General features: G+C 46.3%; 1 protein-coding gene across 11 annotated transcripts in view; it reads left to right on the top strand.

Annotated features, from left to right (window-relative positions):
* The window catches only part of KIAA0586, a 75,289-nt gene that overhangs the window by 3,236 nt on the left and 48,328 nt on the right, over positions 1–23,725 (top strand). The window contains exons 3-18 of one of the 11 annotated variants that reach the window (XM_083610007.1): positions 938–1,020; positions 1,782–1,848; positions 2,748–2,814; positions 4,008–4,173; positions 4,574–4,810; positions 9,194–9,359; positions 10,438–10,614; positions 11,193–11,313; positions 12,639–12,741; positions 14,292–14,333; positions 15,120–15,209; positions 16,146–16,369; positions 17,616–17,688; positions 17,895–18,050; positions 19,118–19,292; positions 22,062–22,241. In XM_083610007.1, coding sequence (XP_083466133.1) covers positions 938–1,020; positions 1,782–1,848; positions 2,748–2,814; positions 4,008–4,173; positions 4,574–4,810; positions 9,194–9,359; positions 10,438–10,614; positions 11,193–11,313; positions 12,639–12,741; positions 14,292–14,333; positions 15,120–15,209; positions 16,146–16,369; positions 17,616–17,688; positions 17,895–18,050; positions 19,118–19,292; positions 22,062–22,241 — 2,127 coding nt within the window. Of the gene's footprint in view, positions 1–937; positions 1,021–1,778; positions 1,849–2,747; positions 2,815–4,007; positions 4,174–4,573; positions 4,811–9,193; positions 9,360–10,437; positions 10,615–11,192; positions 11,314–12,590; positions 12,742–14,291; positions 14,334–15,119; positions 15,237–16,145; positions 16,370–17,615; positions 17,689–17,894; positions 18,051–19,117; positions 19,293–22,061; positions 22,242–23,725 lie in introns of all 11 variants that reach the window. The other 10 variants (XM_083610014.1, XM_083610010.1, XM_083610012.1 and 7 more) reach the window with 10 other exon arrangements.

Below are 23,725 nucleotides of genomic sequence, written 5' to 3'. Positions count from 1 at the left end.
AGCTAAAGTGGTGCTTCAGGTTAAGAACAGTTTCAGGTTAAGAACAGACCTCCAGAATGAATTAAGTTCTTAACCCGAGGTACCACCGTACTGTGGTTTATCTGAGGTAAGAGAGACTTCCTAGTATGAGGCAGCTATGTCCTTGGAAGACTTGAACATAAAAACAGCACTCCCCTGTGGTTTCCAGCAACTCATATTCAGGAGCAATACTGTGAGGCAGAGCATAGCCATCATGAGTTCCTAGGTCCATGGGCAAACATTGTTAAGTTAAACTGCAGTTGTATTGCCAGGCGTGCTGTGGCTTTTCAGTTGCTCCAAGTGGGTGTAGATTGGTTGAGTGATTCTGGAGGATTTCAGTGAAGACAGGACAATGTTTCCTGTTTATCTTAACAGATTATAACCTACATTACAATGGTATGTGTTGATGGCATGTGTGATTGGCCTCAGCTCCCCACTACTCCATAAGTACCCAGGGCACACAGGACAATTCTATACCTCCCTGCTGCTTTCAGATACCAACCCTGCTACAACATACAGTGTTGCCAGGTTCTGCACAGTAGCGTTCAAAATTCGTTGGTTGATGACCTGTGCCACAAACTAGTTTTAATGAACACCCATATCAGAGTGCTTTGTAAATTGATAGTCATAGCCTTTTATATACTAACCTTTTGAGCTCTTCCACATCCGTTTAATGCTCCTAACCCTTCTTTTAGCTTCTTTTAGCTTCTTATAGTCTTTTATATATACCTTCTCTTTTAATAATTTTAGCTTTCCAAAATGTTTTACAGATTTTAAATGATTTTACCCCACCCTACTTATGCAGCTCTATGACCGTAATAAAGGTTTGATTGATTGATCAGTGCTCTGCAAGTATGAGCGCTATAAGCAAGATAGCAGTTAATTGAGATATAACCCAGTGAATTGACATTTCTTCTAGGTGTTGTTAGCAGGTATACCGGTAGACATTCAGAACTACTGTCAACTAAAAAAGATAGCAAGCCCTCAGAGTTACCTCCAGAGGTAAGCACAGTGGTATTCTGTTCTTCGGTCTACAGAAGACATTTCATATGCTTGTTCCCATACACCTTGCTTACCAAATATCAGAAGACTGTCCATTTGTATTTCTCTTTTGCATATTGCCTTTGCATCTGTATTGCAACCACCACCCAAGATGAGTTTTATCAGCTTCACAGTATTGTAATTCTGAAGTTACTGCTGTCAAAGTGAAATATGTTGAAAATGTTTCTGCGTGTTTTTAAGGACTTGTAATTCGTGATAGCTTAGACAACATCGTTCTGCATTTCTTTTTACTTCATTGTTTCCCTCTCCTTTTACAACCTTAGTGTTTCATTTTCTTAAACGTCTCTGCAAACCATGTTTAGAAGCTTTTAAAAACAGCAACAACTGAGCTGTTAAGATGTTCGCAGCCTGGCAATTGTACTGAAGGCTTTGCAGGTCAAATATTGTCGATTGCTGCTTTAAATGTACCTATTCAGCATATCTGCTATATATTCTATGTATTTGGCACATAAGGGACAGTTAAATAGTAATAAAACCAGAAACCTTTAGGACCTTAAAAATGAACAAATTTATTGTGATTTAAGCATATGGCATAATAAATTTCTGAGTTGTTAAGATGTCACAAGACCTTATTTGCTGCAATAAATTCACAATGCTACCCTCTGGAATTAAATAACAGTGTGATTTTATTTGAGAAATATAAAATACATGCAAGCTTATTTTATATTTCTCTCTTACCTTCTTGCCCCCACCCAAAGCAGGCTTATTCACACGACACTGGAGGACACATTCTTTCACAAGTAAAAGAGGATGGCAGCAAACAAAAAGGTAATGCCACTCACTCCTTTCCAAATGCGCTCTGAAACTAGCAGTGGTGTTTATTACTAGGTAAATGTGCATAGGAGTGCAACTTTTGTTCCTGCTTTTATTTGTCCCTTGGGGACAATTTCCCCCATATTTCTGGGTATTTTTAAAATACTGCAGATGAAAATGAGCATTTATCGAAGTAGTCAAGTACACAAAAGGCATACAACTGTAGCAGTGTTGGGGACGTGAATGAGGGAAAGGAAGAAGTCAACACTTCCGGGTTCTTTTGAGGCAACTTCTGGGTTCTTTCCATCTTTCCCTACTATAGAAGCTGGCAGAGAGGGAGGACAGATGTCGATGGGGGGGGGGGGCAGCATAATGGACACCACAGTCACTCAGGCACAATGTAACTTAAGTTTCATAATTGATCAACGCGGCAAAAATTCAATGGCTTCTTCTGATATTTTTGTCCGTAACTTTTAGGTGTGACTTGAGCTGTTACCAGTTAAAATCTTAGTGTTCTGATTGTGCTGCAATGTGTGCCCAACAGTAGTTGTCCGGAATACCCTTGAAAGCAGGGTTTCGGTTACAAAGTTTGAGAAATTCCAGATTCAAAATAAAGCCTGGTCTCCATAAGTTCTGGTATTATGATGATGATGATGATGATGATGATGATGGGAATTTCAAATCCCGCCCTTCCTCCCAAAGTTGCCCAGGGCAGCATGCAGCAAAATGTTAAGTTCTGTGTGAGGTTGTGATGAGGTGACGAGTGAGCCCAAGATCTGATCTCCCTCTTTGTAGAGATTCTGATGATAAGTGGTATCTGAACAGGCCTTTGTTTTCTTTTTGTAAGATTGTGCTCTGTGAGCATTTTAAATTCTAACGAGTATAGTTTCTTCTGTTTCTTTGTTCCACATTAGCTGACATGTTTATTTCCCAGTATGATACTGGGCAGAAGGAGGCTGTAAGAGCTGTATTCAAGCAGAGGTAAGGAAGCAAATGTTGAACGCTTCTGTTTACTTGATTCCATCTACAAATTCCTTCCCTCTTTAATGGCTCAAAAGTGTTACTGCTGTCTACTAATATGTTGGGGACACAGTGGGTGGAATGGCTGGAGAAAACTGGCAGCATTGAAAGCTTCTTATGTAGGGATCTTCTTGTGTGCTGTGCCACTGAGCTTTGTATGCTGGGGGTGGGAATTAACTGTTTCTGCCTAGAACCCTGGGGAGCTCCTCCAAGTTGCAGCAGCCCAGGGGCACATTTGGAAATACAGCCATACCTCTTGTTGCGTTAGGTGCATGTTGCGTCTTTTCGGCTTGCGAACACGGGAAACCCAGAAGTGTATACTTCCAGCTTTCGCCGCACACGCAGAAGTGGTCTATCGCGCTCCATGCTTGTGCAGAAGCGCCGCTCTAAGTTGCAGACTTTTTGGGGTGCAAACGGCACCCCGGAATGGATCGTGTCTGCAACTAGAGGTACCACTGTATTAAAAAAAATATGAAGTGGCCTCTCCAGGGTGCAAGCCTGGGCAGTGTGTCTGGAGGTCCTGAGCTGCCCTGATGACAAGACCCCCCTTCTCAGCCTCGCAGATGTGGTCCAAAGGAAAGGAAAGCAAGATGTTTGGTGCCAGCTTGGTTGCAGGAGTTGCCAGAAGGCGGTATACAAGGCGTCACCCAACTGCCTTATGGGCTCCATTCTGTATTTGTGCGTGGTTTACTCCTGAGCCCTTTTTCTTCTCCCAAAGTTGTCCTGCAAGGCAGCGGGTTACTGCATGAGCACTACAAAATACCCATTTTACTGAAGTCAAATTTGTGATATTAGGAACCATCCCCCAAACAGAAGTCCAACACACACTCAAAATAAAATAAAACACAGCCAAAAAGAGCAGGCAATTTCTAGACTCAAAATTTTAAAAAAGGCAGGGGTGTACTTTGAGGCTTCAAGAAGTAGACAGATTGTAGAGTTCGAAAGCACCCCGAGGATCATCTAGTCCAACCCCTGCAATGCAGGAATCCCAACTAAGATGAACAAGTAGTATGTCCTGGTGTAAAACATCTTACTTCATGTACCAGGTTTGAAGTGAAATTAGTTCACTGAAAATACTTTTCTTGGGGGGGGGGAATGGCTCTTACAAAATAAAATAATAAAAACACTTTTCCATGCCTGTTTTGTATATTTAGAATTCAGACTGTTCCTGTATTTAAAGAGGTGAAGGTCCAACTGCTGGATGATTTATGCTCTGACAAAAAGGACAGTACCAAGTCAACACAAAGCGAGATAGAGTCAGCTACAACCATCGCAGCTGCCACAGCAGCAGCTATAGCTTCTACAGCCCCACTTTTCAAAGTAAGTAACTGGCTTCATTATTTATTTGTTTAAAAATATATCCTGCCTTTCCCCTCCATGAAACAACTTGCAAATATTTTAAAAAATGTAAACAAACCTTTGTAAGCTTCCTGTGAAAACTAGACCCTCCAAGATTTTTTTCTTGGGGGTGTGGGGGTGTGTTGAAAGGTGCATGCATGTGTGTATGCTGGGAATGGAATTTAGATCTTGTTTTCAGAAAACCTGAATTCCCTTTTTAACAAGCAGATCGCTTAGAAATTGGTGGGTCGCCCTCCAATTCCTTGGAGCAGACTCAGCCATGTTACAGGGCAGCTTTTCTTGCAACCCAAGGACAACCACCTAGGCTTGGGGGAGAGAAGTTCTGGCCTTCACAACTTTTGGCTTGTGTCTTTCCCTCCAGGTTCAGAGTGATTTGGAAGCAAAAGTGAGCTCTGTGTCCGAAATGCTTACCAAGTTGCAGGAGACAGACCAACAGCTGCAGCGTGTTGCAGACCAGCAAGCCATCCTGAAGGCTCAGCAGCTTGAAGGGCCTGCCTGCCGTCAGAGAGTCGATGAACTTGAAAAGCAGATGAATCAGTTCATGGAACAGCGAATTCAGCATCTGGAAAATTTGCAGCAGCAGCAAATGAATATTCAGGTACTGGCATCATCATCATCATCATCATCATTATTATTATTATTATTATTATTATTATTATTATTTTATTTTATTTTATTTGTACCCCAGCCGGAGCTGGGCTTAGGATGGCTAACATCATGAAACTAAGAGAGTATACAAAGAGCATAAGAACATAAAAACAGGCAATCAATTAGTTAAAATACATCTTGAAATTAGTTGAGAGCAAAATCTGGACAGATGATGGTCCATGGGTAAAATTGAGAGTGGTTAATATTCTCCAGAGCCAGCTGTTACCACTGGTCTTATAAAGGACCTGTGAGTGGGCTAGGAGGCCTCTTTAATGCTTGTTCTTATACAGAAAGAAAAGAATCAGACTGAACCCCGACCAAAGGCCTGGCGGAACAGCTCCGTCTTGCAGGCCCTGCAAAAAGATGTCACGTCCCGCAGGGCCCTAGTCTCTTGTGGGAGAGCGTTCCACCAGCGTTCCTCCCACAAAGGCCCTGGCTCTGGTCGAGGCCAGTCTAATCTCCCTAGGGCCTGGGATCTTCAGGGTGTTATTATTTGCAGACCTTAAGGTCCTCCGTGGGGAATACCAGGAGAGGAGGTCCCATAGGTACGAGGGTCCTAAGCCATATAGGGCTTTAAAGGTTAAAACCAGCACCTTAAACCTGATCCTGTACTCCACCGGGAGCCAGTGCAACTGGTATAGCACCGGATGAATGTGCTCCCCCGGCGAGGACCCCGTGACGAGTCTCGCCGTAGCATTCTGCACCCGCTGGAGTTTTGGGGTCAGTTTCAAGGGCAGCCCCATGTAGAGCTGGTTACAGTAGTCAAGCCTGGAGGTGACCATCGCATGGATCACCATGGTGAGGTCAAAATGTAGAACCCTGCTGTTTCATTTCATGAGAATATTCTGTACATCACCCGTGGCTACAATTTTTAAATGTAACTGCGTTAAGGGAACTTGTTTTGGTTTACTGTGCCTTTTATGTTGCTCACCTTATGCTGCTGTCGTTATAACCTATGCATATTAACAACCCATGGTTGGATCCCAAGGAAAGGCCAACTTAGCTGGTTCCACCCGATTCAGCAGGCTCTGGTGGGGAAAGGGGGAAGCAGCTTTTGCAAGCCCACCTCTGCACGCTTTTCTCAAGATCCAACCCACAAAAACACACAGAATGGCACCCTTAGGAGGAGATATACTGTTCCTGTATATGCTCCATGGGGTTGGGGGAGGGTATCCCAGAACAGATATGGGGTGAGGAAGCAGAGAGGGAGAATGTTCCCTTAAAGGTAAAGGGACCCCTGACCATTAGGTCCAGTCGTGACCGACTCTGGGGTTGCGCGCTCATCTCGCTCTATAAGCCGAGGGAGCCGGCGTTTGTCCGCAGACAGCTTCCGGGTCATGTGGCCAGCCTGACTAAGCCGCTTCTGCGAACCCTTACGCAAAGAGAAATCCTTGCACTGACAGAACTTTAGGCTTAGCAGTACAGTAGTGGCCCCCGCCACTTAATGGATCCAAATGGTTTCCAGAGAGTGGTAGGGGATGCTTTATCCCATGTTGATGGCCTTTCAGCTGATTCCCTGGTGGCCTGCTGGAATGTGGAGCTAACCAGGGCTATTGACTGTTTGGCTCCGAAGCGCCCTCTCCGATTGCATGGAGCCCGGACAGCCCCGTGGTTTTCCACGGATCTGAGGGCAATGAAACAATCGTTGAGACGGCTAGAGCGCCGGTGGCGGATAACTCATTCCGAATCTGACCGGACACAGGTTAGAGCTCAACGTCGAGCCTACCAAGTGGCGATAGCGACGGCGAAGAAGAATTTCTTCGCCGCCTCTATTGCATCTGCAGAAAACAGCAGCAGGAGACTTTTTCAGGTGGTTCACAATTTAGCGGAACCACCTGCAACATCGGGGCCCAGTACGGGCCACATGTTCTCCTGCAATGATTTTGCAAAGTTTTTTGCAGATAAAATCGCTCAGATTCGGGAAGAAGTAGACTCCACCGTGGGAGCAGGGCCGGGGCGGGAGAGTGCTAGAGTTCTGTCTAGTCAAGTTGAGTGGGATCAATTCCAATCTGTTACCTCCGAGGATGTGGACAGGCTGCTTGGACGAGTGAAACCAACCACCTGTCTCCTGGATCCTTGCCCATCCTGGCTTATAAAAGCTAGCCGGGAAGGACTGGGCGATGGGCTTCGTGGGGTGGTGAATGCTTCCCTCCGTGAGGGAGCCTTCCCAGACCCGCTGAAAGAGGCGGTTATTAAACCGCTTCTTAAAAAACCATCTTTAGATGCGGCCACGATGGCCAACTATCGCCCAGTCTCAAATCTTCCATTCTTGGGCAAGGTGATTGAGCGAGCGGTTGCCGAACAACTCCAGGCACGCCTGGAAGAAGCGGACCATTTGGATCCCTTCCAGTCGGGATTCAGGCCTCATCATGGGACTGAAACTGCCTTGGTCGCACTGGTTGATGATCTCCGGCGGGCTAGGGACAAAGGTGAGAGCTGTTTCCTAGTTCTGCTGGATCTCTCAGCGGCGTTTGATACCATCAACCATAACATCCTTCTGGACCGTCTTCAGGGGCTGGGAGCTGGAGGCACTGTCATACAGTGGTTCCGCTCCTTCCTCCTGGGCTGTGTTCAGAAAGTGGTGGTGGGGGATGAGTGTTCAGACCCCTGGGCTCTCACTTGTGGGGTGCCTCAGGGTTCTGTCCTCTCCCCCATGCTTTTCAACATTTACATGCAGCCGCTGGGAGAGATCATCAGGAGGTTTGGGCTGGGTGTTCATCAGTATGCGGATGATACTCAGCTCTACCTCTCTTTTAAATCAGAACCAGTGAGGGCGGTGAAGGTCCTGTGTGAGTGTCTGGAAGCGGTTGGAGGATGGATGGCGGCTAACAGATTGAGGTTGAATCCTGACAAGACAGAAGTACTGTTTTTGGGGGACAGGAGGCGGGCAGGTGTGGAGGATTCCCTGGTCCTGAATGGGGTAACTGTGCCCCTGAAGGACCAGGTGCACAGCCTGGGAGTCATTTTGGACTCACAGCTGTCCATGGAGGCACAGGTCAAATCTGTGTCCAGGGCAGCTGTTTACCAGCTCCATCTGGTACGTAGGCTGAGACCCTATCTGCCTGCGGACTGTCTCGCCAGAGTGGTGCATGCTCTGGTTATCTCCCGCTTGGACTACTGCAATGCACTCTACGTGGGGCTACCTTTGAAGGTGACTCGGAAACTACAACTAATCCAGAATGTGGCAGCTAGACTGGTGACTGGGGGCGGCCGCCGAGACCATATAACACCGGTCTTGAAAGACCTACATTGGCTCCCAGTACGTTTCCGAGCACAATTCAAAGTGTTGGTGCTGACCTTTAAAGCCCTAAACGGCCTCGGTCCAGTATACCTGAAGGAGCGTCTCCACCCCCATCATTCTGCCCGGACGCTGAGGTCCAGCGCCGAGGGCCTTCTGGTGGTTCCCTCATTGCGAGAAGCAAAGCTACAGGGAACCAGGCAGAGGGCCTTCTCGGTAGTGGCGCCCGCCCTGTGGAACGCCCTTCCAGCAGATGTCAAAGCGATAAACAACTACCTGACATTCAGAAGACATCTTAAGGCAGCCCTGTTCAGGGAAGTTTTTAACGTGTGATATTTTATTGTATTTTTGGTTTTTATGGAAGCCGTCCAGAGTGGCTGGGGAGGCCCAGCCAGATGGGCGGGGTATAAATAATAAATTATTATTATTATTATTATTATTCTTAACCTGAAGCACCACTTTAGCTAATGGGGCCTCCTGCTGCTGCCGCGCCACCGGAGCACAATTTCTGTTCTCATCCTGAAGCAAAGTTCTTAACCTGAGGTAATATTTCTGGGTTAGCAGAGTCTGTAACCTGAAGCGTATGCAATCCGAGGTACCACTGTACATTGACTGCAACCCTTAATAAATAAGCTTCTTGACCTTCCACCCAAAGGAGTCTGGGGTGCCAAGCAGCATAACAGGCCAACAGCACATTATAAATAAATAAATAAAACACTTGGAAATGGTCGAATTTCCTCGCAACTAATATTCTCAAGATTGCCAGGAACGGTACCTTTACCCCATCAAATGGCTGGATGAACACGATGTTTAAAAATTCCGCTTGAATGTCAGCGTGGTAAACAGAGGCACCTCACCAGGGAAGACATTCCGCAAATGGGGAACTGTTTCCAAGAAGACCCTTGATTAAAGGGAGGGAGGTCTTTGGAGTCTAGGGCTAGGCTGGAGGCCATGTGGGCAGCCCATAGAGGTGCGCAGAGCCCCTGAGCTACAGGCAAGTATTTATATTTTCTCTGCAACTGATACTGTCTTTTTTGTGCACGGAAGTTCTTGCCAAGCTATTCCTGTGTTTGAACTGAAACCTCTTTCTCCTAGTCCCGTTTGATTAGCTCTGCACTGAACTCGGGTGGCTTCCAAGATGTCAACACAGCAGCTTCCAAAAGAACGGCAACACATGCCATGAATGCAGGCAAGCCTCTTACTGACCCTATCTCTGCTCACCAGCATGGTTTTTTTCCTTCCAACGCCATACCTGCGCAAGGTGAGAGGCATTGGGTTGCTCTGATTCATATAGAACTGCAAAGCAGTTAAAATTCAGTTAAAATTGTGTGTTTTCTAGCTCTTGTCATCTTCAGTTTAAGACTCCATAAAAAGTAGACCAGGCATGAGATTAGGATTGCTTAATGCCCCAAAGCAATAATGGCAAAACTAATTCTTGCCTTTAGAGGCCTGTTCAGCTCAGTTAAGACCACACCAAATCATGGTTAAAATTAATCATAGTTCAGAACCCAAACTATGATGTGAGCTTCCAGCCATGGAATGGCTAAACCATGATTGTTCTCCTCTCATCTTCAGTCTTCTCAGATTCCTAAATTCACGTCATGGTGTAGTAGCCTATGGTGGCAGAGCAATGGCCACGATCCTAACACCAAACCTACTTCAGATCGCGGTTTGTGGTTTGCCAGCAATTATAAATGACGGTTTTCAGTTGAGACATCTCAGTACTTAACCAAGGGTTGCTGTGACTTCTGGATCCGAGTCCCTGTGTTGAAATGCATAGTAGTGAAAAAAGTAATGGAGAGGTTTGTGTAGCTGCAGCTACTGAATAGTAGCTGGATTGTAGTACGTACAGAATAGTGAATTGTGAATGTTCTGCCTGTGAATAGGTTAAATGTCCCAGCTGGAAGACAGGAGAGACAAAAGGGCATAACTTCAGCAACCTCTTCTTTCTTCCATCCCCACTTCCCTCTGTTGGTTTCTACTGACTACTGAAAGGTTTCTTAAATCGAAAGATCGCTTCAGAAACATGTTCAGGTTTGGGCAGATCTCCACAAGTCCATAACTCTGGATCGGTCACCAAGCACGTATTGTAGCTCATGACATGTGTTTTAAGTACTTATGAAACAGATGGGCATGACTATAATCTGCCGCTTGCTTCCTTCCAGATATCCAGCTCTGTTTTGCAAAATGTGTGTTCTCTTTATCTGACAAGTTGAGGCTGTTCTATCTTGAGGAGGTCATTTTAACCGCTGGCATAATTCGGGTGATTTGCTTTTCACTGCTCATTCTCTTTAATATGCTTTTTTCTAATTGGGCAAACCTGTCTTCCCACATTCCAGCATGTTCCCGGAAACATGAAAGCCGAGGTATTAGTTCGCAGAAGACACCAGCACCACGCAGATACGCTCCTGTGCCGGTATCCAAAGATACTAAAATCTCACAGAAACTGGCAAAGAGAGAACAACCGGTTGGAGAAAAAGAAAATGTGCAACAGTCAACTTGTGGAAGAACTTTGGGTGAGCTCCAGGAAGCTTCAAAGCTTCTCTTTCTCCATGTTGATGTGGATCTGCCCACTTGCTGCTGTTTTCCCACAACCATGACTATTCTCGCCTACATCAACAGTGCTCTGGCTGGCACTAGATGTATTGTTGTTTTTTATCAGCACCACTCGAGACTTCACAGTTTTCAAGTATTTCACACTCTTTGAATGTGATGTGTATTAGGCTTTTATTCTAAATAAGCCTTCCAGAGAGCTTGTCCGTTACAGCTCAAAAATAGTTTTTTACAATTTTCTAGTATTCATCATGTTTCATCAGTATTTTACTAATGCTCAGACAAGTAACATTATTACAGCCAATTTGCTACACGCCTACCTTTAAAAATCAGTGGGCAGCATATGATGTCAGCTTGCACATGTGCATAGATATAATTTATAAATACATAAATGCAGTTCATTCTGGGAAGGAAACCAGGAATGTAACTATCCCATATATGTGTCTCCATGCAGGCACACACACACACACATTCAACGTGCACGCACACTATAGTCTGCCCTATTCCGCTATAATATGGCATGCTCTTTTTTCTCATCTAGGTGGAGGGAGACTTCTAGAGCACATCTTGAATTCTCAAGAAACCCCATTAAGCCAGAGTGCATCTTCTTGGAATGACCCCAGAAGTGACAATGTGATGCCGTGGTGTTTTGGAAGAGAGCAGTAAGCATCTCCCTTGTTAAAAAGCGAACAGCTTGTAGATACTTGATATCCTAGAAACCAAATTTGACCTGCAGCGATATCCTAATCTCAGTTCAAATAACGGAAATAATAGAAAATTAAGAGGTTTCCATTTTTGGTGATTAATATAACACTGCTCCCATAATTCCTAGCTGAACTCTGTACATGCTTGAGACGTGTGTTTCATGGAAGAGACTGTTTTCTTTAAAAGCCTTGTTTGCATAGGCTTGAGGTTGAAAAGTACCCTTGCATACTGTGAGCTTAACTGTGCTAAACAGGGCAAACTGACCCTTGAACTTTGTCCACCTCTTTTGTACCTAGCCTGAACTACTGAATTAGAATCAGACAAGTGGAACCTGCAGGAAAAAGTGGCTGTGTATATTCCCTCCTAAAAGGAGCACTTGTATGATTTCCACCACCATTTGATCCTAGCAGGGCATTTTTGTCCTCGTTCCATCCCCTTGCACCTCCTTCTATTTTCCTTTTCCAGGTGACAGTCAACAGTCCATGGCTTCTGAGCAGTCTCAGTCCTCATTCGACTGTTGAGAGGGCTGCCCTGCCCCCTTAGGGTTGTTTTTTTAAAAAACTACTTCTGCAAATCTTGGGGTAACCCCAAGCATGTTGATACTTCCTCTTACTTCTCAGTGGCCCTTGTTTGGCTACAATCCACTCACCACCTGAGTTTCCCGTTAGAAGGTGTAATGCTGTGTCTGCATCCATTAACCAGTGCATACAGGCAAAACCTGGGGTAAACATTTGTTCTCAGTTCCCTCCAATGGTCAGGTGTTTTGCTTTATTTTTGCCTCTTGGATAATGGATATTTTATTGTCTTGTGTTTACTTTAAGTGATAAGTGTGAAATTCTCAGATTGGGCAAAACTTTTATCTTGTGAACCACCCTGAAATCTTATGATGAAGGGCCATATGTCTAATATATAAAATAAAAGGGCTAAGTAGCAAATTGGGTAAAAAAATAGTTTTTACCCACACCAGCTCAGCCAACATATGGCAGCTTTGGTGGCCAATAACATGGCTTTGCTTAAGCATCTGTTTCCCTGCCTTTCTGGACCTTTTTGTTCTTGTAGGAATATGTGTCCCTCCAGAGTTGTGTAACTTGATTCATAAACACCCACAATTTGGTTGGGATTTTCCCCGATTCTCAATAGTAGGTGGTGAAGGCCAACTGCTGGTTCATTCAGTCTTGATTCAGCACTTGAAGAAGAAATGCAGGAGTAATGAGAACTCTGAAATATTTCTTAGTAGCAGATCGAACATTCAGCAGACTGAGCCCTTTCCTGCATCTAAAAGCACGCTTCAAGATCACAATCCGGTTGAGAGAACAGTTAAGAAAGCAGATGCTGTGCTTCACGATCTTGGGCAACTGAAACGGGACATGCATGACATCTTGCAGGTAAAGCAAAATATGACCAGGTTGCTGAAATAATTTGATTGATTATTGATTGATTGACTAGTTAACTTCTGTGCTGCTTAATATATTTTAAAATATCTCTATGCGGTGTACAAAAAACTGAAGCAACATCAGCCATCTTAAATACTACAAAAAATACACAGTCACATGTAAAAATGTTACATTAATACAAAGTTACTAATATATATAAATCAATTCACTTTCCTTCTGACGCTGCCTCCCTCTCAGCCTCCGGGTTCTAACCCCGGATCCAAACAAAGTCTCAGCTTACCCACAAAAGTCCCACAATGAGAAGAGATCCTGCAAACAGCGGATATTGCCCTAGTCTCTCATTCTAGACGTTCTTGTTCTGGGCAGGCCCAAGATGCATGGTCCTTCCTCCAGCTGCCCACACCTGTGTCCCATTCAGCTGCCCTCTCTCCACCCAGTTCCAGGTGCAGCAGGTTTGCTGAGTTTTGCAGGGGATCCAAAGGATAGAAGAGGGCCCAACTCCACTCACAGCTCTTTCTTCACCCTCTGTCCTCTCCTCCAGCTGCTTAACAACAACTTAACAACTTAATAGTGGGAGAAGTTGAAATACTTGCAAGCAGGAGCCTGAAATTTGAACTTGCAGAGGTGGTTTCTGCAAATGAAACTGTAGCAGCCAGGAAATCCAGTTTTCAGACTCTCCTCAGCTGTAAGCAGAATAAATCACGCAAATGGCATGCAATGGCTGTAATTCAGTGAGCACCTTACAATTCCTGATGCATGTTGGTTTAAAAGCAGTTTTTGCTACTTGGGGTTTAGGGGAGAGGGCTTGCCTTCTGGAGGAAAGTGGATGTTTCACTGCACATACAGTGTAGTGTTGAATTTGGGCTGTGGGCACCTGGTGTCAGCAGTCTGCTAGCCTATGTAGTTCTTTGGAGCCATACAGCACTGATGTGAGGGAGCAATGTGGAATAGCCTGAGTGCACTCCTGCCCCAAGCTCCTTTTGCTTCTTTCCTGGGTTGCGGAGGCATTGTTAATTATTAAAAGTTGGATCCACATTTTATTGCAGTACAGTATGCTTTCGTAACTGTTCAGCTGTCCTGTCGAGTTGAACTTCGGTAGGCATGGAGGGTAACCTAAAGGATGGAATCAAGAGGAGAACATTTTCTCTCTCCCAACGCATGATAAAATTAGGCCTTCTAGCATGATGAATAAGGGCGTTACTTGAGGGTCACAGAGGTGGTGGTGATGTTTTGGCCTACAGTAGGAAGACACAAGTGTATATTAGAACTCCATACAGATCGTCTTGGTGAGATTTTAACTGAGAGTTCTAGCATACTTTCTTTCCAGACAAGTTGCTGCGCTCGTCTCTTGCAGCAAAAACAGCTTAGCACATCTTCACGTCAAGCATCTGACAAAGTGGGCTTGAGTCCGTACATGCTCATGTCATAATAAATCTGTTAGCCTTTAAGATGCCTTGTGATTCTGGTATACTGTACTTTATATCTGTGTAGGGAACTTTATCTTAAGTGTAACAGATTCTTTCTCCCCTCTTGCCTTACAGGATGCAAAGGAGTGGAAGTCGGACATGAATAGTATTATGAAGGTTCTGTGTCAATTTGTTTGTTTGTTTTTAAATTATGGAGACAGTGCCTTGGAGCAATAAAATACCCTAAAACCAAATACCTCTAATCCAGTTTATGGCAACCTGCTGGCCCCCAGAGGTTTTGGTCTACATATGACACTGGGGCTGATGAAGGTTGTAGTCCATAATTTCTGGAGGGTTGGCGAAAGACTCCTTTAAACATTCCACTGCAGGACATGTGAGCTATGAAATCACTAAAAACCATAGCGCCCAGCTGCCTGCCTTGATTCTGCCATAACCTTAAAAATGGGGTTTTAAAAGCAGGGCTGGACCCATGTACAACTAGAAAGGCAGACCTGATGCTTGCATCTGCCAAGCATTCATTGCCACGTAGTTCATTCCCTTTTTGAAGCCATCAGCACTCCTGGTCTGTGGCTCCATCTGGCTTCATGCACTAGCGGCAAGCTAGCCGGTCGCCAGACTGCAACAGCCTGGGTGCACCTTCAGTAAAACTACAGGCATTTAAATGTCCCTGTTCTGTAGTTTGCATAGGGCCTGGCAGCAATGCAGTGCTATGAAGCTCCCCCTACCTCTATTGAAACTTGTGTACCAGTTCCTTATACCATGAGAACTAAGATTCTCTAAAAGGGCTTGGAAGCTGGGGGTGGTGTGGGTGGGTTCTCCTACTGCAAATGGCCTCTAGCGTTTGCCTGTTGCAGACACGTATTGCATGGCTGAGTAGTTTTATTTACGTGTGTAGATTGCCTTGGGAGTCAAAGGGCCTCACTTTCTCCTTTTAATTTGTAGGCAACCTCGCACTGCAGAGACATCGCCCAACAGAAGGATCGCCTGCCTCCACATCAGTCTGCCTGTTCGCTGTGGCCGTCATCATCGGAGGTGCTTCTACAGGTTCCTGCAACTGCGGTGGGTGGTGATTGGGGTGCCCTGTCTGCGGAATGCTTTCCTGGTACCCACAAGGGCTGTGTCCCTGGCACCAGGCAAAGACCTCATCTCCCCAGACTTTCTGACCCTGGGCTGAGGGCTTTTTGTGCTGCTTCTAAATTTCTGCCATGTTGTCTTTATAGTGAGTGGTTATTATATTTCATGCTTATGATTATTTTAGTAACCAGATTTAGCCTAGCTAAAATTTCTGTGTTTGTGGCCGCTTTCCAGGATGTTCAAATCGGTAATAAATGAAAAAGCAAAATATTATTGTTATTATTATTATTTCTACACTGCTTTATATTTTTAAGAAAAATCTCAAAGCGGTTCACAGCATATTAAATGTCAATAAAACAATGCAGAATCAAACATTTCTGAAAAAAGTCAAATATAAAGTACACAGTCAAAGCAACACAATTAACAAGAAACCAAAATACCATCCCCAAGATTTGAAAATAAAACATTACAAAGGAGGTCAATTACAGAATACATATTGAACACAAACAAAGTTAACAAAAACAAAATCTTAAACATTTCAAAAGAAAACGTTACTAAGTGAAGCCAAATATAAAATACACATTTAAAACAGCATACTTATAAAGAGAATAAAATATTATAAGCATGACATGGCTGTTTGGCAGACACAAAAAGATGGAGCAAAAGAGTCCAATAATTAGGATTTGTTGTCAGGCATAGCGATGTCCCTCCGGTCTCCCCAAAATAATACCCAAGGCTTTGTTTTGGTTTTAACTGGAGTTGACAATACTGGTGTCAAACGGAGGGCAGTTGCTTCCATTAAGCACTGCTGACCTTATCAGGGTATCTGGCTGATCAGCACTGAAGACAGTCCTGAATATTTGAACCTCTGATCCCATTTTGTTTGGATTTTAGCAAAAATACCCTGTTGCCCCAAGCCTTCCAGAACTTCAGGAGCTTTCAAAGTCAGCCATTCTTCAGTCAACCATGGCTTCCAAATCCATACTGAGGGATGCTGAAAAGATCCTGAGAGCAGTGCGCAAGAACAAGAAGCTCCTTGAAGAAAACCTGGAAGCCATTATCCGTGCCAAGGATGGGAATGCTCTGCACGCCTTCATTGATGAGTTGACAGCAGACAGGTAGAGCTCTGTGGCAGTTGTTTTTAATCCTGTGTTGATATACAGTGGTGCTCCGCAAGACGAAGGCCTCGCAAGACGAAAAACCCGCTAGACGAAAGGGTTTTCCGTTTTTCGATGCGCTTCGCAAGACGAATTTCCCTATGGGCTTCCTTCGCAAGACGAAAGCCCATAGGGAAATCTCCAGGACAGCGGGGAAGCGCAGCGCGTCTTCCCCACTATCCTCGGACCTCCTCCGAAGGCTGGCGGTGGGGCGGAGAGACCTCCTCCCGCTGCCAGCCTTCGGAAGGCTCCCCCGAAGGCTGGCGGTGGGGCGGAGAGACCTCCTCCCCGCGCCAGCCTTCGGAAGGCTGCTCGGAAGGCTGGCGGCGGGAGGAGGTCTCTCCGCCCCACCGCCAGCCTTCGGAAGGCTGCTCGGAAGGCTGGCGGCGGGAGGAGGTCTCTCCGCCCCACCGCCAGCCTTCGCAAGGCTGCTCGGAAGGCTGGCAGCGGGAGGAGGTCTCTCCGCCCCACCGCCAGCCTTCCGAGCAGCCTTCCGAAGGCTGGCGGTGGGGCGGAGAGACCTCCTCCCGCCGCCAGCCTTCGGAAGGCTCCCCCGAAGGCTGGCGGTGGGGCGGAGAGACCTCCTCCCCGCGCCAGCCTTCGGAAGGCTCCCCCGAAGGCTGGCGGTGGGGCGGAGAGACCTCCTCCCCGCGCCAGCATTCGGATGGCTGTCCTGAAGACTTGCGGTGGGGCGGAGAGACCTCCCCGCGCCAGCCTTCGGATGGCTGTCCTGAAGACTTGCGGTGGGAGGAGGGTTTTCCTTCCCACCGCCAACATTCAGAATGCTGTTCTGAATGTTGGCGGTGGGGAGGAAAAACCCTCCTCCCACCGCAAGCCCCGGGAACAGAGGAGAAGCGCTGCGCGCCTTCCCCTCTGTTCCCGGACCTGTCCTGAAGGCTTGCGGTGGGGAGAAAAGCCCTTCTCCGCACCGCCAGCCTGGCAAGCGGTCTCCATAGGAACGCATTAATTGATTTTCAATGCATTCCTATGGGAAACCGTGCTTCGCAAGACGAAAAACTCGCAAGAAGAAAAAACTTGCGGAACGAATTAATTTCGTCTTGCGAGGCACCACTGTACTTAAATGCCAGAAGCAAATATAGTATTAGGCAAGCTTGGTGGTTTCAAAGTTTTTAGTTTTGTTCACTAGATGCAAGTTAAAAAAACAAAAAACCCATCCTAAATTACATCACTTCCTTCTCTCATCTAGAGATGTCCTAGAGGAGATACGAATCAGAAAGTCTGTAGATGAGTGGATTAAGACAATCAGCATGGAAATCCAGGTATGGCTTTTAAGACCCACCTATTGATACTTAAGTCTTCATTTTTTAAAAACTATATTGAAGGAAAAATTATACAAAAGAGAAAGTGCATGTCGTTACAAAATAGAAGGCCAGATAGTTGAAAGAGTCCCATCAGTGCTTTTGGTCGAAAGCTGCACCTTTGCTGTGCTCTAACCTTACCAGCTGCTTTTACATTTTGCCTTTAGGATGAAATGGCAAGGAATGATGTCCTCGAGGCACAACCGGCTGTCAAGACAATGAAAGCCAGCAGAGAAACACATGCAAAATCTCAGTACCCCACGGGAATCCCAACTAAAAGGCATTTGCCTGCAGCAAAGCCCACTCCAGTGCTAGCAGATAAGGTGAGACTGCAGAGTTTGGAAACAGTCAGGGATTCTTAGCTCAGCTCAGTGACCTCCATGGACCCGAGGTATGGACCAACCATAGTATAAATGCTAGAAATTATGCCCTCCTCTCTCTCTCAAAAATAAATAAATAGTATATTTTCCCTGCCGTAGCCCAGGGCAACTGATTTCAGGGACCTTGGGTTGAGGAACACATTCTCCAGGTCTGGATTCTCATATAGCTGAGCTTTTCTTTTTTGGTTATGCATTTGGATACCTCTCAAGTTCTTCTAACCAAATTTGCATGATGGTTCCTTTTGGATAAAAGTGGCAGCCTGAACCTTTTGAAACTGCACTGATTTTAATCACCGATTTCAGAAATGCACTGGTGGTTTTTTGTTTCTTTTTTTGAATTCCCAAGCAATGCCCAAGTACAAAGCCACTGGTGGTGTAAGCTACCCTGAGAACTTTGTTGAAGATCTAGGTATAAGACCCTATAAACAAATGCGGCATCCCTTGTATCATTTGCTGGTGCCCTTTTGCTCAAGCACCATGTCTGCCAACGGTGCTGCACAAATAAATAGCAGTACAGTGGTACCTCGGGTTACATACGCTTCAGGTTACAAATGCTTCAGGTTACAGACTCAGCTAACCCAGAAATAGTGCTTCAGGTTAAGAACTTTGCTTCAGGATGAGAACAGAAATTGTGCTCCGGTGGCGCGGCAGCAGCAGGAGGCCCCATTAGCTAAAGTGGTGCTTCAGGTTAAGAACAGTTTCAGGTTAAGTACGGACCTCCGGAACAAATTAAATACTTAACCCGAGGTGCCCCCCCCCCACCTTTTTCCGAAATGCTTGGAATAGTTAATTCCTTTTTATTCTAGCAACAGCACTGAGAGGTGGTTAGGTTGAGAGAGTAATTTGACCAAGGCCATCCCATCAGGTATTTCAGCCCAAATCCTCCACCCAGATCCATCTCTCTCTCTCTCTCTCTCTCTCTCTCTCTCTCTCTCTCTCTCTCTCTCTCTCCGCCAGCATGTTGCCTTTTTTATTAAAAAGTTTCAGAGTCATTTTCTGGTTTTTTGCAGGGGCCTCCGAAAAGATGGACAGGGGCACGAAATGAAGATTATCTCTCTCAGATATACGGCCGGCCGATTTACCAGGGTCACAGGAGCACACTTAAGAAATCCCCGTACCTGAGGTTCAACTCGCCTTCACCCAAATCAAAGCCTCCAAGACCTAAACTGATAGAGAGTGTTAAGGGTAGGTAAAACGCCTTCTCCTAAAAACCAGTGTTTCAAATGGTCTGCCTTCATTTCCTGTTTAAACGTTCTTTCTCCTTGATCTTTTAAGAAGTCTTTATGGCAGTTTCATTGGCATTGCTTGGGGCAAGTGGCAGGTTGGTGGGGCTCATTAGCGTGGGCCCTGCTATCCATTTTGAGGATGTTTATGGGATTGAGAGACTCTGTTGAGCCTTCCATTCTCCCAGAATTTGAGAAGAGCAAACTTCCTTTGGCTCCATGAAAGGACAGCTCCACTTAGGCAGGTCATGGCACTGAACCAGTTCCTAACATGTAGGGTCTGAGCCCAGGCGCCTTTGGTGCTTGTGCCCTGTGCATGCTCTCCCCCCCCCCCAGCTGGATGAATGGGAAGCTGATGGCCCTCCATGCTTTAAGCTCAGATGCAAAGAAAATCACAGTGTGACAACCAGAGTACAGTGGTGCCCCACAAGACGAACGCCTCGCAAGACGAAAAACCCGCTAAACGAAAGGGTTTTCCATTTTTCGATGCGCTTCGCAAGACGTATTTCCCTATGGGCTTCCTTCGCAAGACGAAAGCCCATAGGGAAATCTCCAGGACAGCGGGGAAGCGCAGCGCGTCTTCCCCACTGTCCTCGGACCTCCTCCGAAGGCTGGCGGTGGGGCGGAGAGACCTTCTCCCGCCGCCAGCCTTCGGAAGGCTGCTCCGAAGGCTGGCGGCGGGAGGAGGTCTCTCCGCCCCACCGGCAGCCTTCGGAAGGCTGCTCCGAAGGCTGGCGGCGGGAGGAGGTCTCTCCGCCCCACCGGCAGCCTTCGGAAGGTTGCTGTTCTGAATGTTGGCGGTGGGGAGGAAAAACCCTACTTCCACCATAAGCCCCGGGAACAGAGGAGAAGCGCTGCGCGCCTTCCCCTCTGTTCCCGTACCTGTCCTGAAGGCTTGCGGTGGGGAGAAAAGCCCTTCTCCGCACTGCCAGCCTGGCAAGCGGTCTCCATAGGAACGCATTAATTGATTTTCAATGCATTCCTATGGGAAACCGTGCTTCGCAAGACGAAAAACTCGCAAGAAGAAAAAACTTGCGGAACGAATTAATTTCGTCTTGCGAGGCACCACTGTAATTACATTTTTAGGTTCCATGCTTTAGACCTCTGAAGCTTGCTTAAAGCAGAGGTTCCCAAACTTAATTGGCCTAGCACCTCCTTTTCAGAAAAAATAATTACCGTAACTTTCGCTCCATAACACGCAGTTTTTTCCTCCTAGAAAGTAAGGGGAAATGTCTGTGCGTGTTATGGAGTGAATGCCTATGGATGGCAGGGGAATCTGCTGCAGTTGTGAGCAGTCCGTGGCTCGCTTTGAAACAGCAAAGTGGGTGTAAGCGGCTCCTGTCAGCGAGCCAAGCCGGAGAGGAGGGAGAGAAGCAGAGCGGGGTTGGCTGCTTTAAAACAACCCCGTACTCTCTGTCCCTGCCTGCAGTTTTTTGCTGTCCGATTTTGGATTAGCCGCCGTAGGGGCTGTGTGTGTGTGTGCTTGAGCTATCATTCTCCTCCTCCTGCTTCCCGTTCACTCTCCCAGCGCCCCTGCACTCTCCTGCGACTTTAGGATTGATACTCTGTGTGTGTGTGTGTGTGTGTGTGATCGTTCTCCTTCTCTTGCTTCCCGTTCACTCTCCCAGTGCCCCTGCGCTCTCCTGCAACTTTAGGATTGATACTCTGTGTGTGTGTGTGTGTGTGTGTGAGAGAGAGAGAGAGAGAGAGAGAGAGGCATCGTTCTCCTTCTCTTGCTTCCCGTTCACTCCCCCAGCGCCCCTGCGACTTCCAGCGCCCCTGCGACTTTAGGGCGACTTTAGCATGGATCCACATGGATCCTCAGGATTTTTGTATTGAGCTACCCCAAACTCACCGTCAGATCACATGTCTGTGGCCACAGCATGAACCACAAAAATCATACATCCACTGTTTCGTTTAGAATATTTTTTTCTTGTTTTCCTCCTCTAAAAACTACATGCGTGTTATGGCCTGGTGCGTGTTATAGAGCGAAAAATACGGTACTCGGCACCTCCCTGGAAATCTACCTTCTTTAAGCAAACAAAGAGAAAGATGCATTGACAAATTTGGGTTCTTTCATGTATCTCTATTTCCACCTACATCCTGCCAACTCAGTCCAATCTGCCCTAGTGGCGGGGCTGGCGCCGCAGCCTGCCTCTCATTGGCCAAATAGGCAGGCAAGCTGCAATCCACTTCTCAGGCCTGGGTGAACCAAAGAGGGTTCACCCAAGTCCAGAAAAAACCCCTCACCACTGTCCTGCAACAGTGCCCAACCTGGCATTAAGCCTCATTACACAACAGATGAAACATTTTCTCCTTTATTCTTCCTCCACCCCCTTATTTTTATTCAGTGCTCTCCCAATTGCATCCGAGGCTACTGCTGCCCCCCTAGATCATTCCAGCACCCCCCAGAGGACAGTTTCACCCACTTTGGGAAACACAGCTCTAAAGCTTCATGCTCTTCTCATAGCCTAGGAAACAGGTTTAGAGTTAATTTTTGTAAGCTGCTCTAAGAGACTGTTTGACTCAAGGGTGAGGTATAAACGCTGTAAATAAATAACCTGTCTTATATTGAGTCAGACCATTTCTACACTGAGTGGTAGTGGCTGTCCGGGATTTCTGGCAGGAGATTTTTCTCTTCCTCCCTGAAGATGCCAAGGACTGAAGCTGGCATCAGATGCTCTTGCACTGAGCTGCCGGAGACTCACGATTTATCTGATGTTCTTTCCAGGTACGAAACTGAAATCGGCAAGGACGCAGACTGGTCCCTACATGCGCAGCAGTCCTAGGAAGCCACCTGCAGGATCTGCTTCTCATCAGGAGCTCCAGTATCTCTTCAGCCCCACCAGAGAGACCTCTGAACTCTCAGGTGCTCTTGAAGGGCATCTCATCCCAATGGCTATTCCATTAGGTATGGAAAAGAAAAAAGAGAGGCTCAACTTACATGAGCCACCTTCACTCAGAAAAAAAGTCTGCTGCTACACCGCAAATTGTTCTTCCTTGTTTGTCCGTGTAGAGGTTCACATGGGATTTTTCTGGATGCAGGAGCAAGGCAGCTCATGATTTGAGGGAGGCTTCATATCCCTAATTATATTCTTAGCCCCAGAATGTATTCATGGGTGTGTCTGATTATCCTAATGAGGAAAAAAATACTGCAAATGAGAGGTGCAGAGGATCTATTAGAAAAATGAAGTCCAAGGAATCGGAACCCTTTCTTAGTAAATTATTGGTTAGGCTAGGTTAAAGTACAGCAGGGCTGCTGCTCTTCTGAATTTATCAGATGAAAGCCTATTTATCAAACTGAAGCCTATTGAGTGGAGCATCCCGTTTCCCATGGCAGCCAATCAGGTGCCCCTTGGAAGCCCATAAGCAGGGCAAAAGGGAGTAGCCCTCCCTTGCTGCTGATACTGGTCCTGATACCATATCAAAAGCCACTGATGGCTTTCTCTGCCATGAACTTGTCTAATCCCTTTTTAGTTCCGCCACCTATGAGTTCTATATGTGTGTATGTGTATGATGTGTGTTGCACAGAGGTACTTCCTTCAGTCTTTCCTGAATCTCCTGCTTTTGGGCTTCACCGGAGCACCCCACATTCTAGCATTAATAAGAGACAGAAAACATTTTTCCCTTATCCTGTGCATAGTATGCTGCCTTCCTCACCCTTTTTGTAAATTAAAGAGGCCAGTCATTTGCGTGTGTGTTCTGCGTGTGATTACTTGGTTATGATACATCAGTGGGTTCTTTTTACTCCAGATCTTGTATCTTAGCCTCCCACAAGCTGATGCCTTCCACATGTTTCAGACTACAGTCATACCTCGGGGCTTCAGGTTGCGTTTTTTTCAGGTTGCGGACCACCAAAACCCGGAAGTACCGGAACGGGTTACTTCGGGTTTCGGCGGCCGCACATGCGCAGAAGCGCTAAATCGCGCTTTGTACATGCACAGAAGCACCGAATTGCAACTCGTGCGTGTGCATATGCACCGCTGCGGTTGCGAACGCTGCGGATTGCGAATGTGCATCCTGCACGGTTCGTGTTTGAGACCCGAGCATCCATTGTACAGCTCTCACCAGCTTCCACAAGCATGGCCATGGGGAGTGGGGCTGATGGGAGTTGTAGCACAAGGCACCAGCTTCGGTGAAGGCTGTTGCAGCCATTCCTAGTTAGGAGTCTTGCTCCATCACTCCGATAATTTTGGTTAAACCCTTTCTGCACCTTTTTCAACTCCAGTGTCTTCTCTCTCTCTTTTTGAGATGCAGAGACCATATTCCAAATGTAACTGCATCATAGGTTTGTCTGAGGCTATTGCAGTACTATTACTATTTTCAACTCCTTTTCCTCATAATTTCTATCATGGATTTTTCCTCACCACCTTTGGGAGGTGGGGGCATAATGCT

Source organism: Podarcis filfolensis, assembly GCF_964270895.1.
Source record: "Podarcis filfolensis genome assembly, chromosome: 1".
Taxonomy (NCBI): Eukaryota; Metazoa; Chordata; class Lepidosauria; order Squamata; family Lacertidae; genus Podarcis; species Podarcis filfolensis.
Note: the sequence above shows the minus strand (reverse complement) of the source record. Positions and strands in the feature narration are given on the sequence as shown.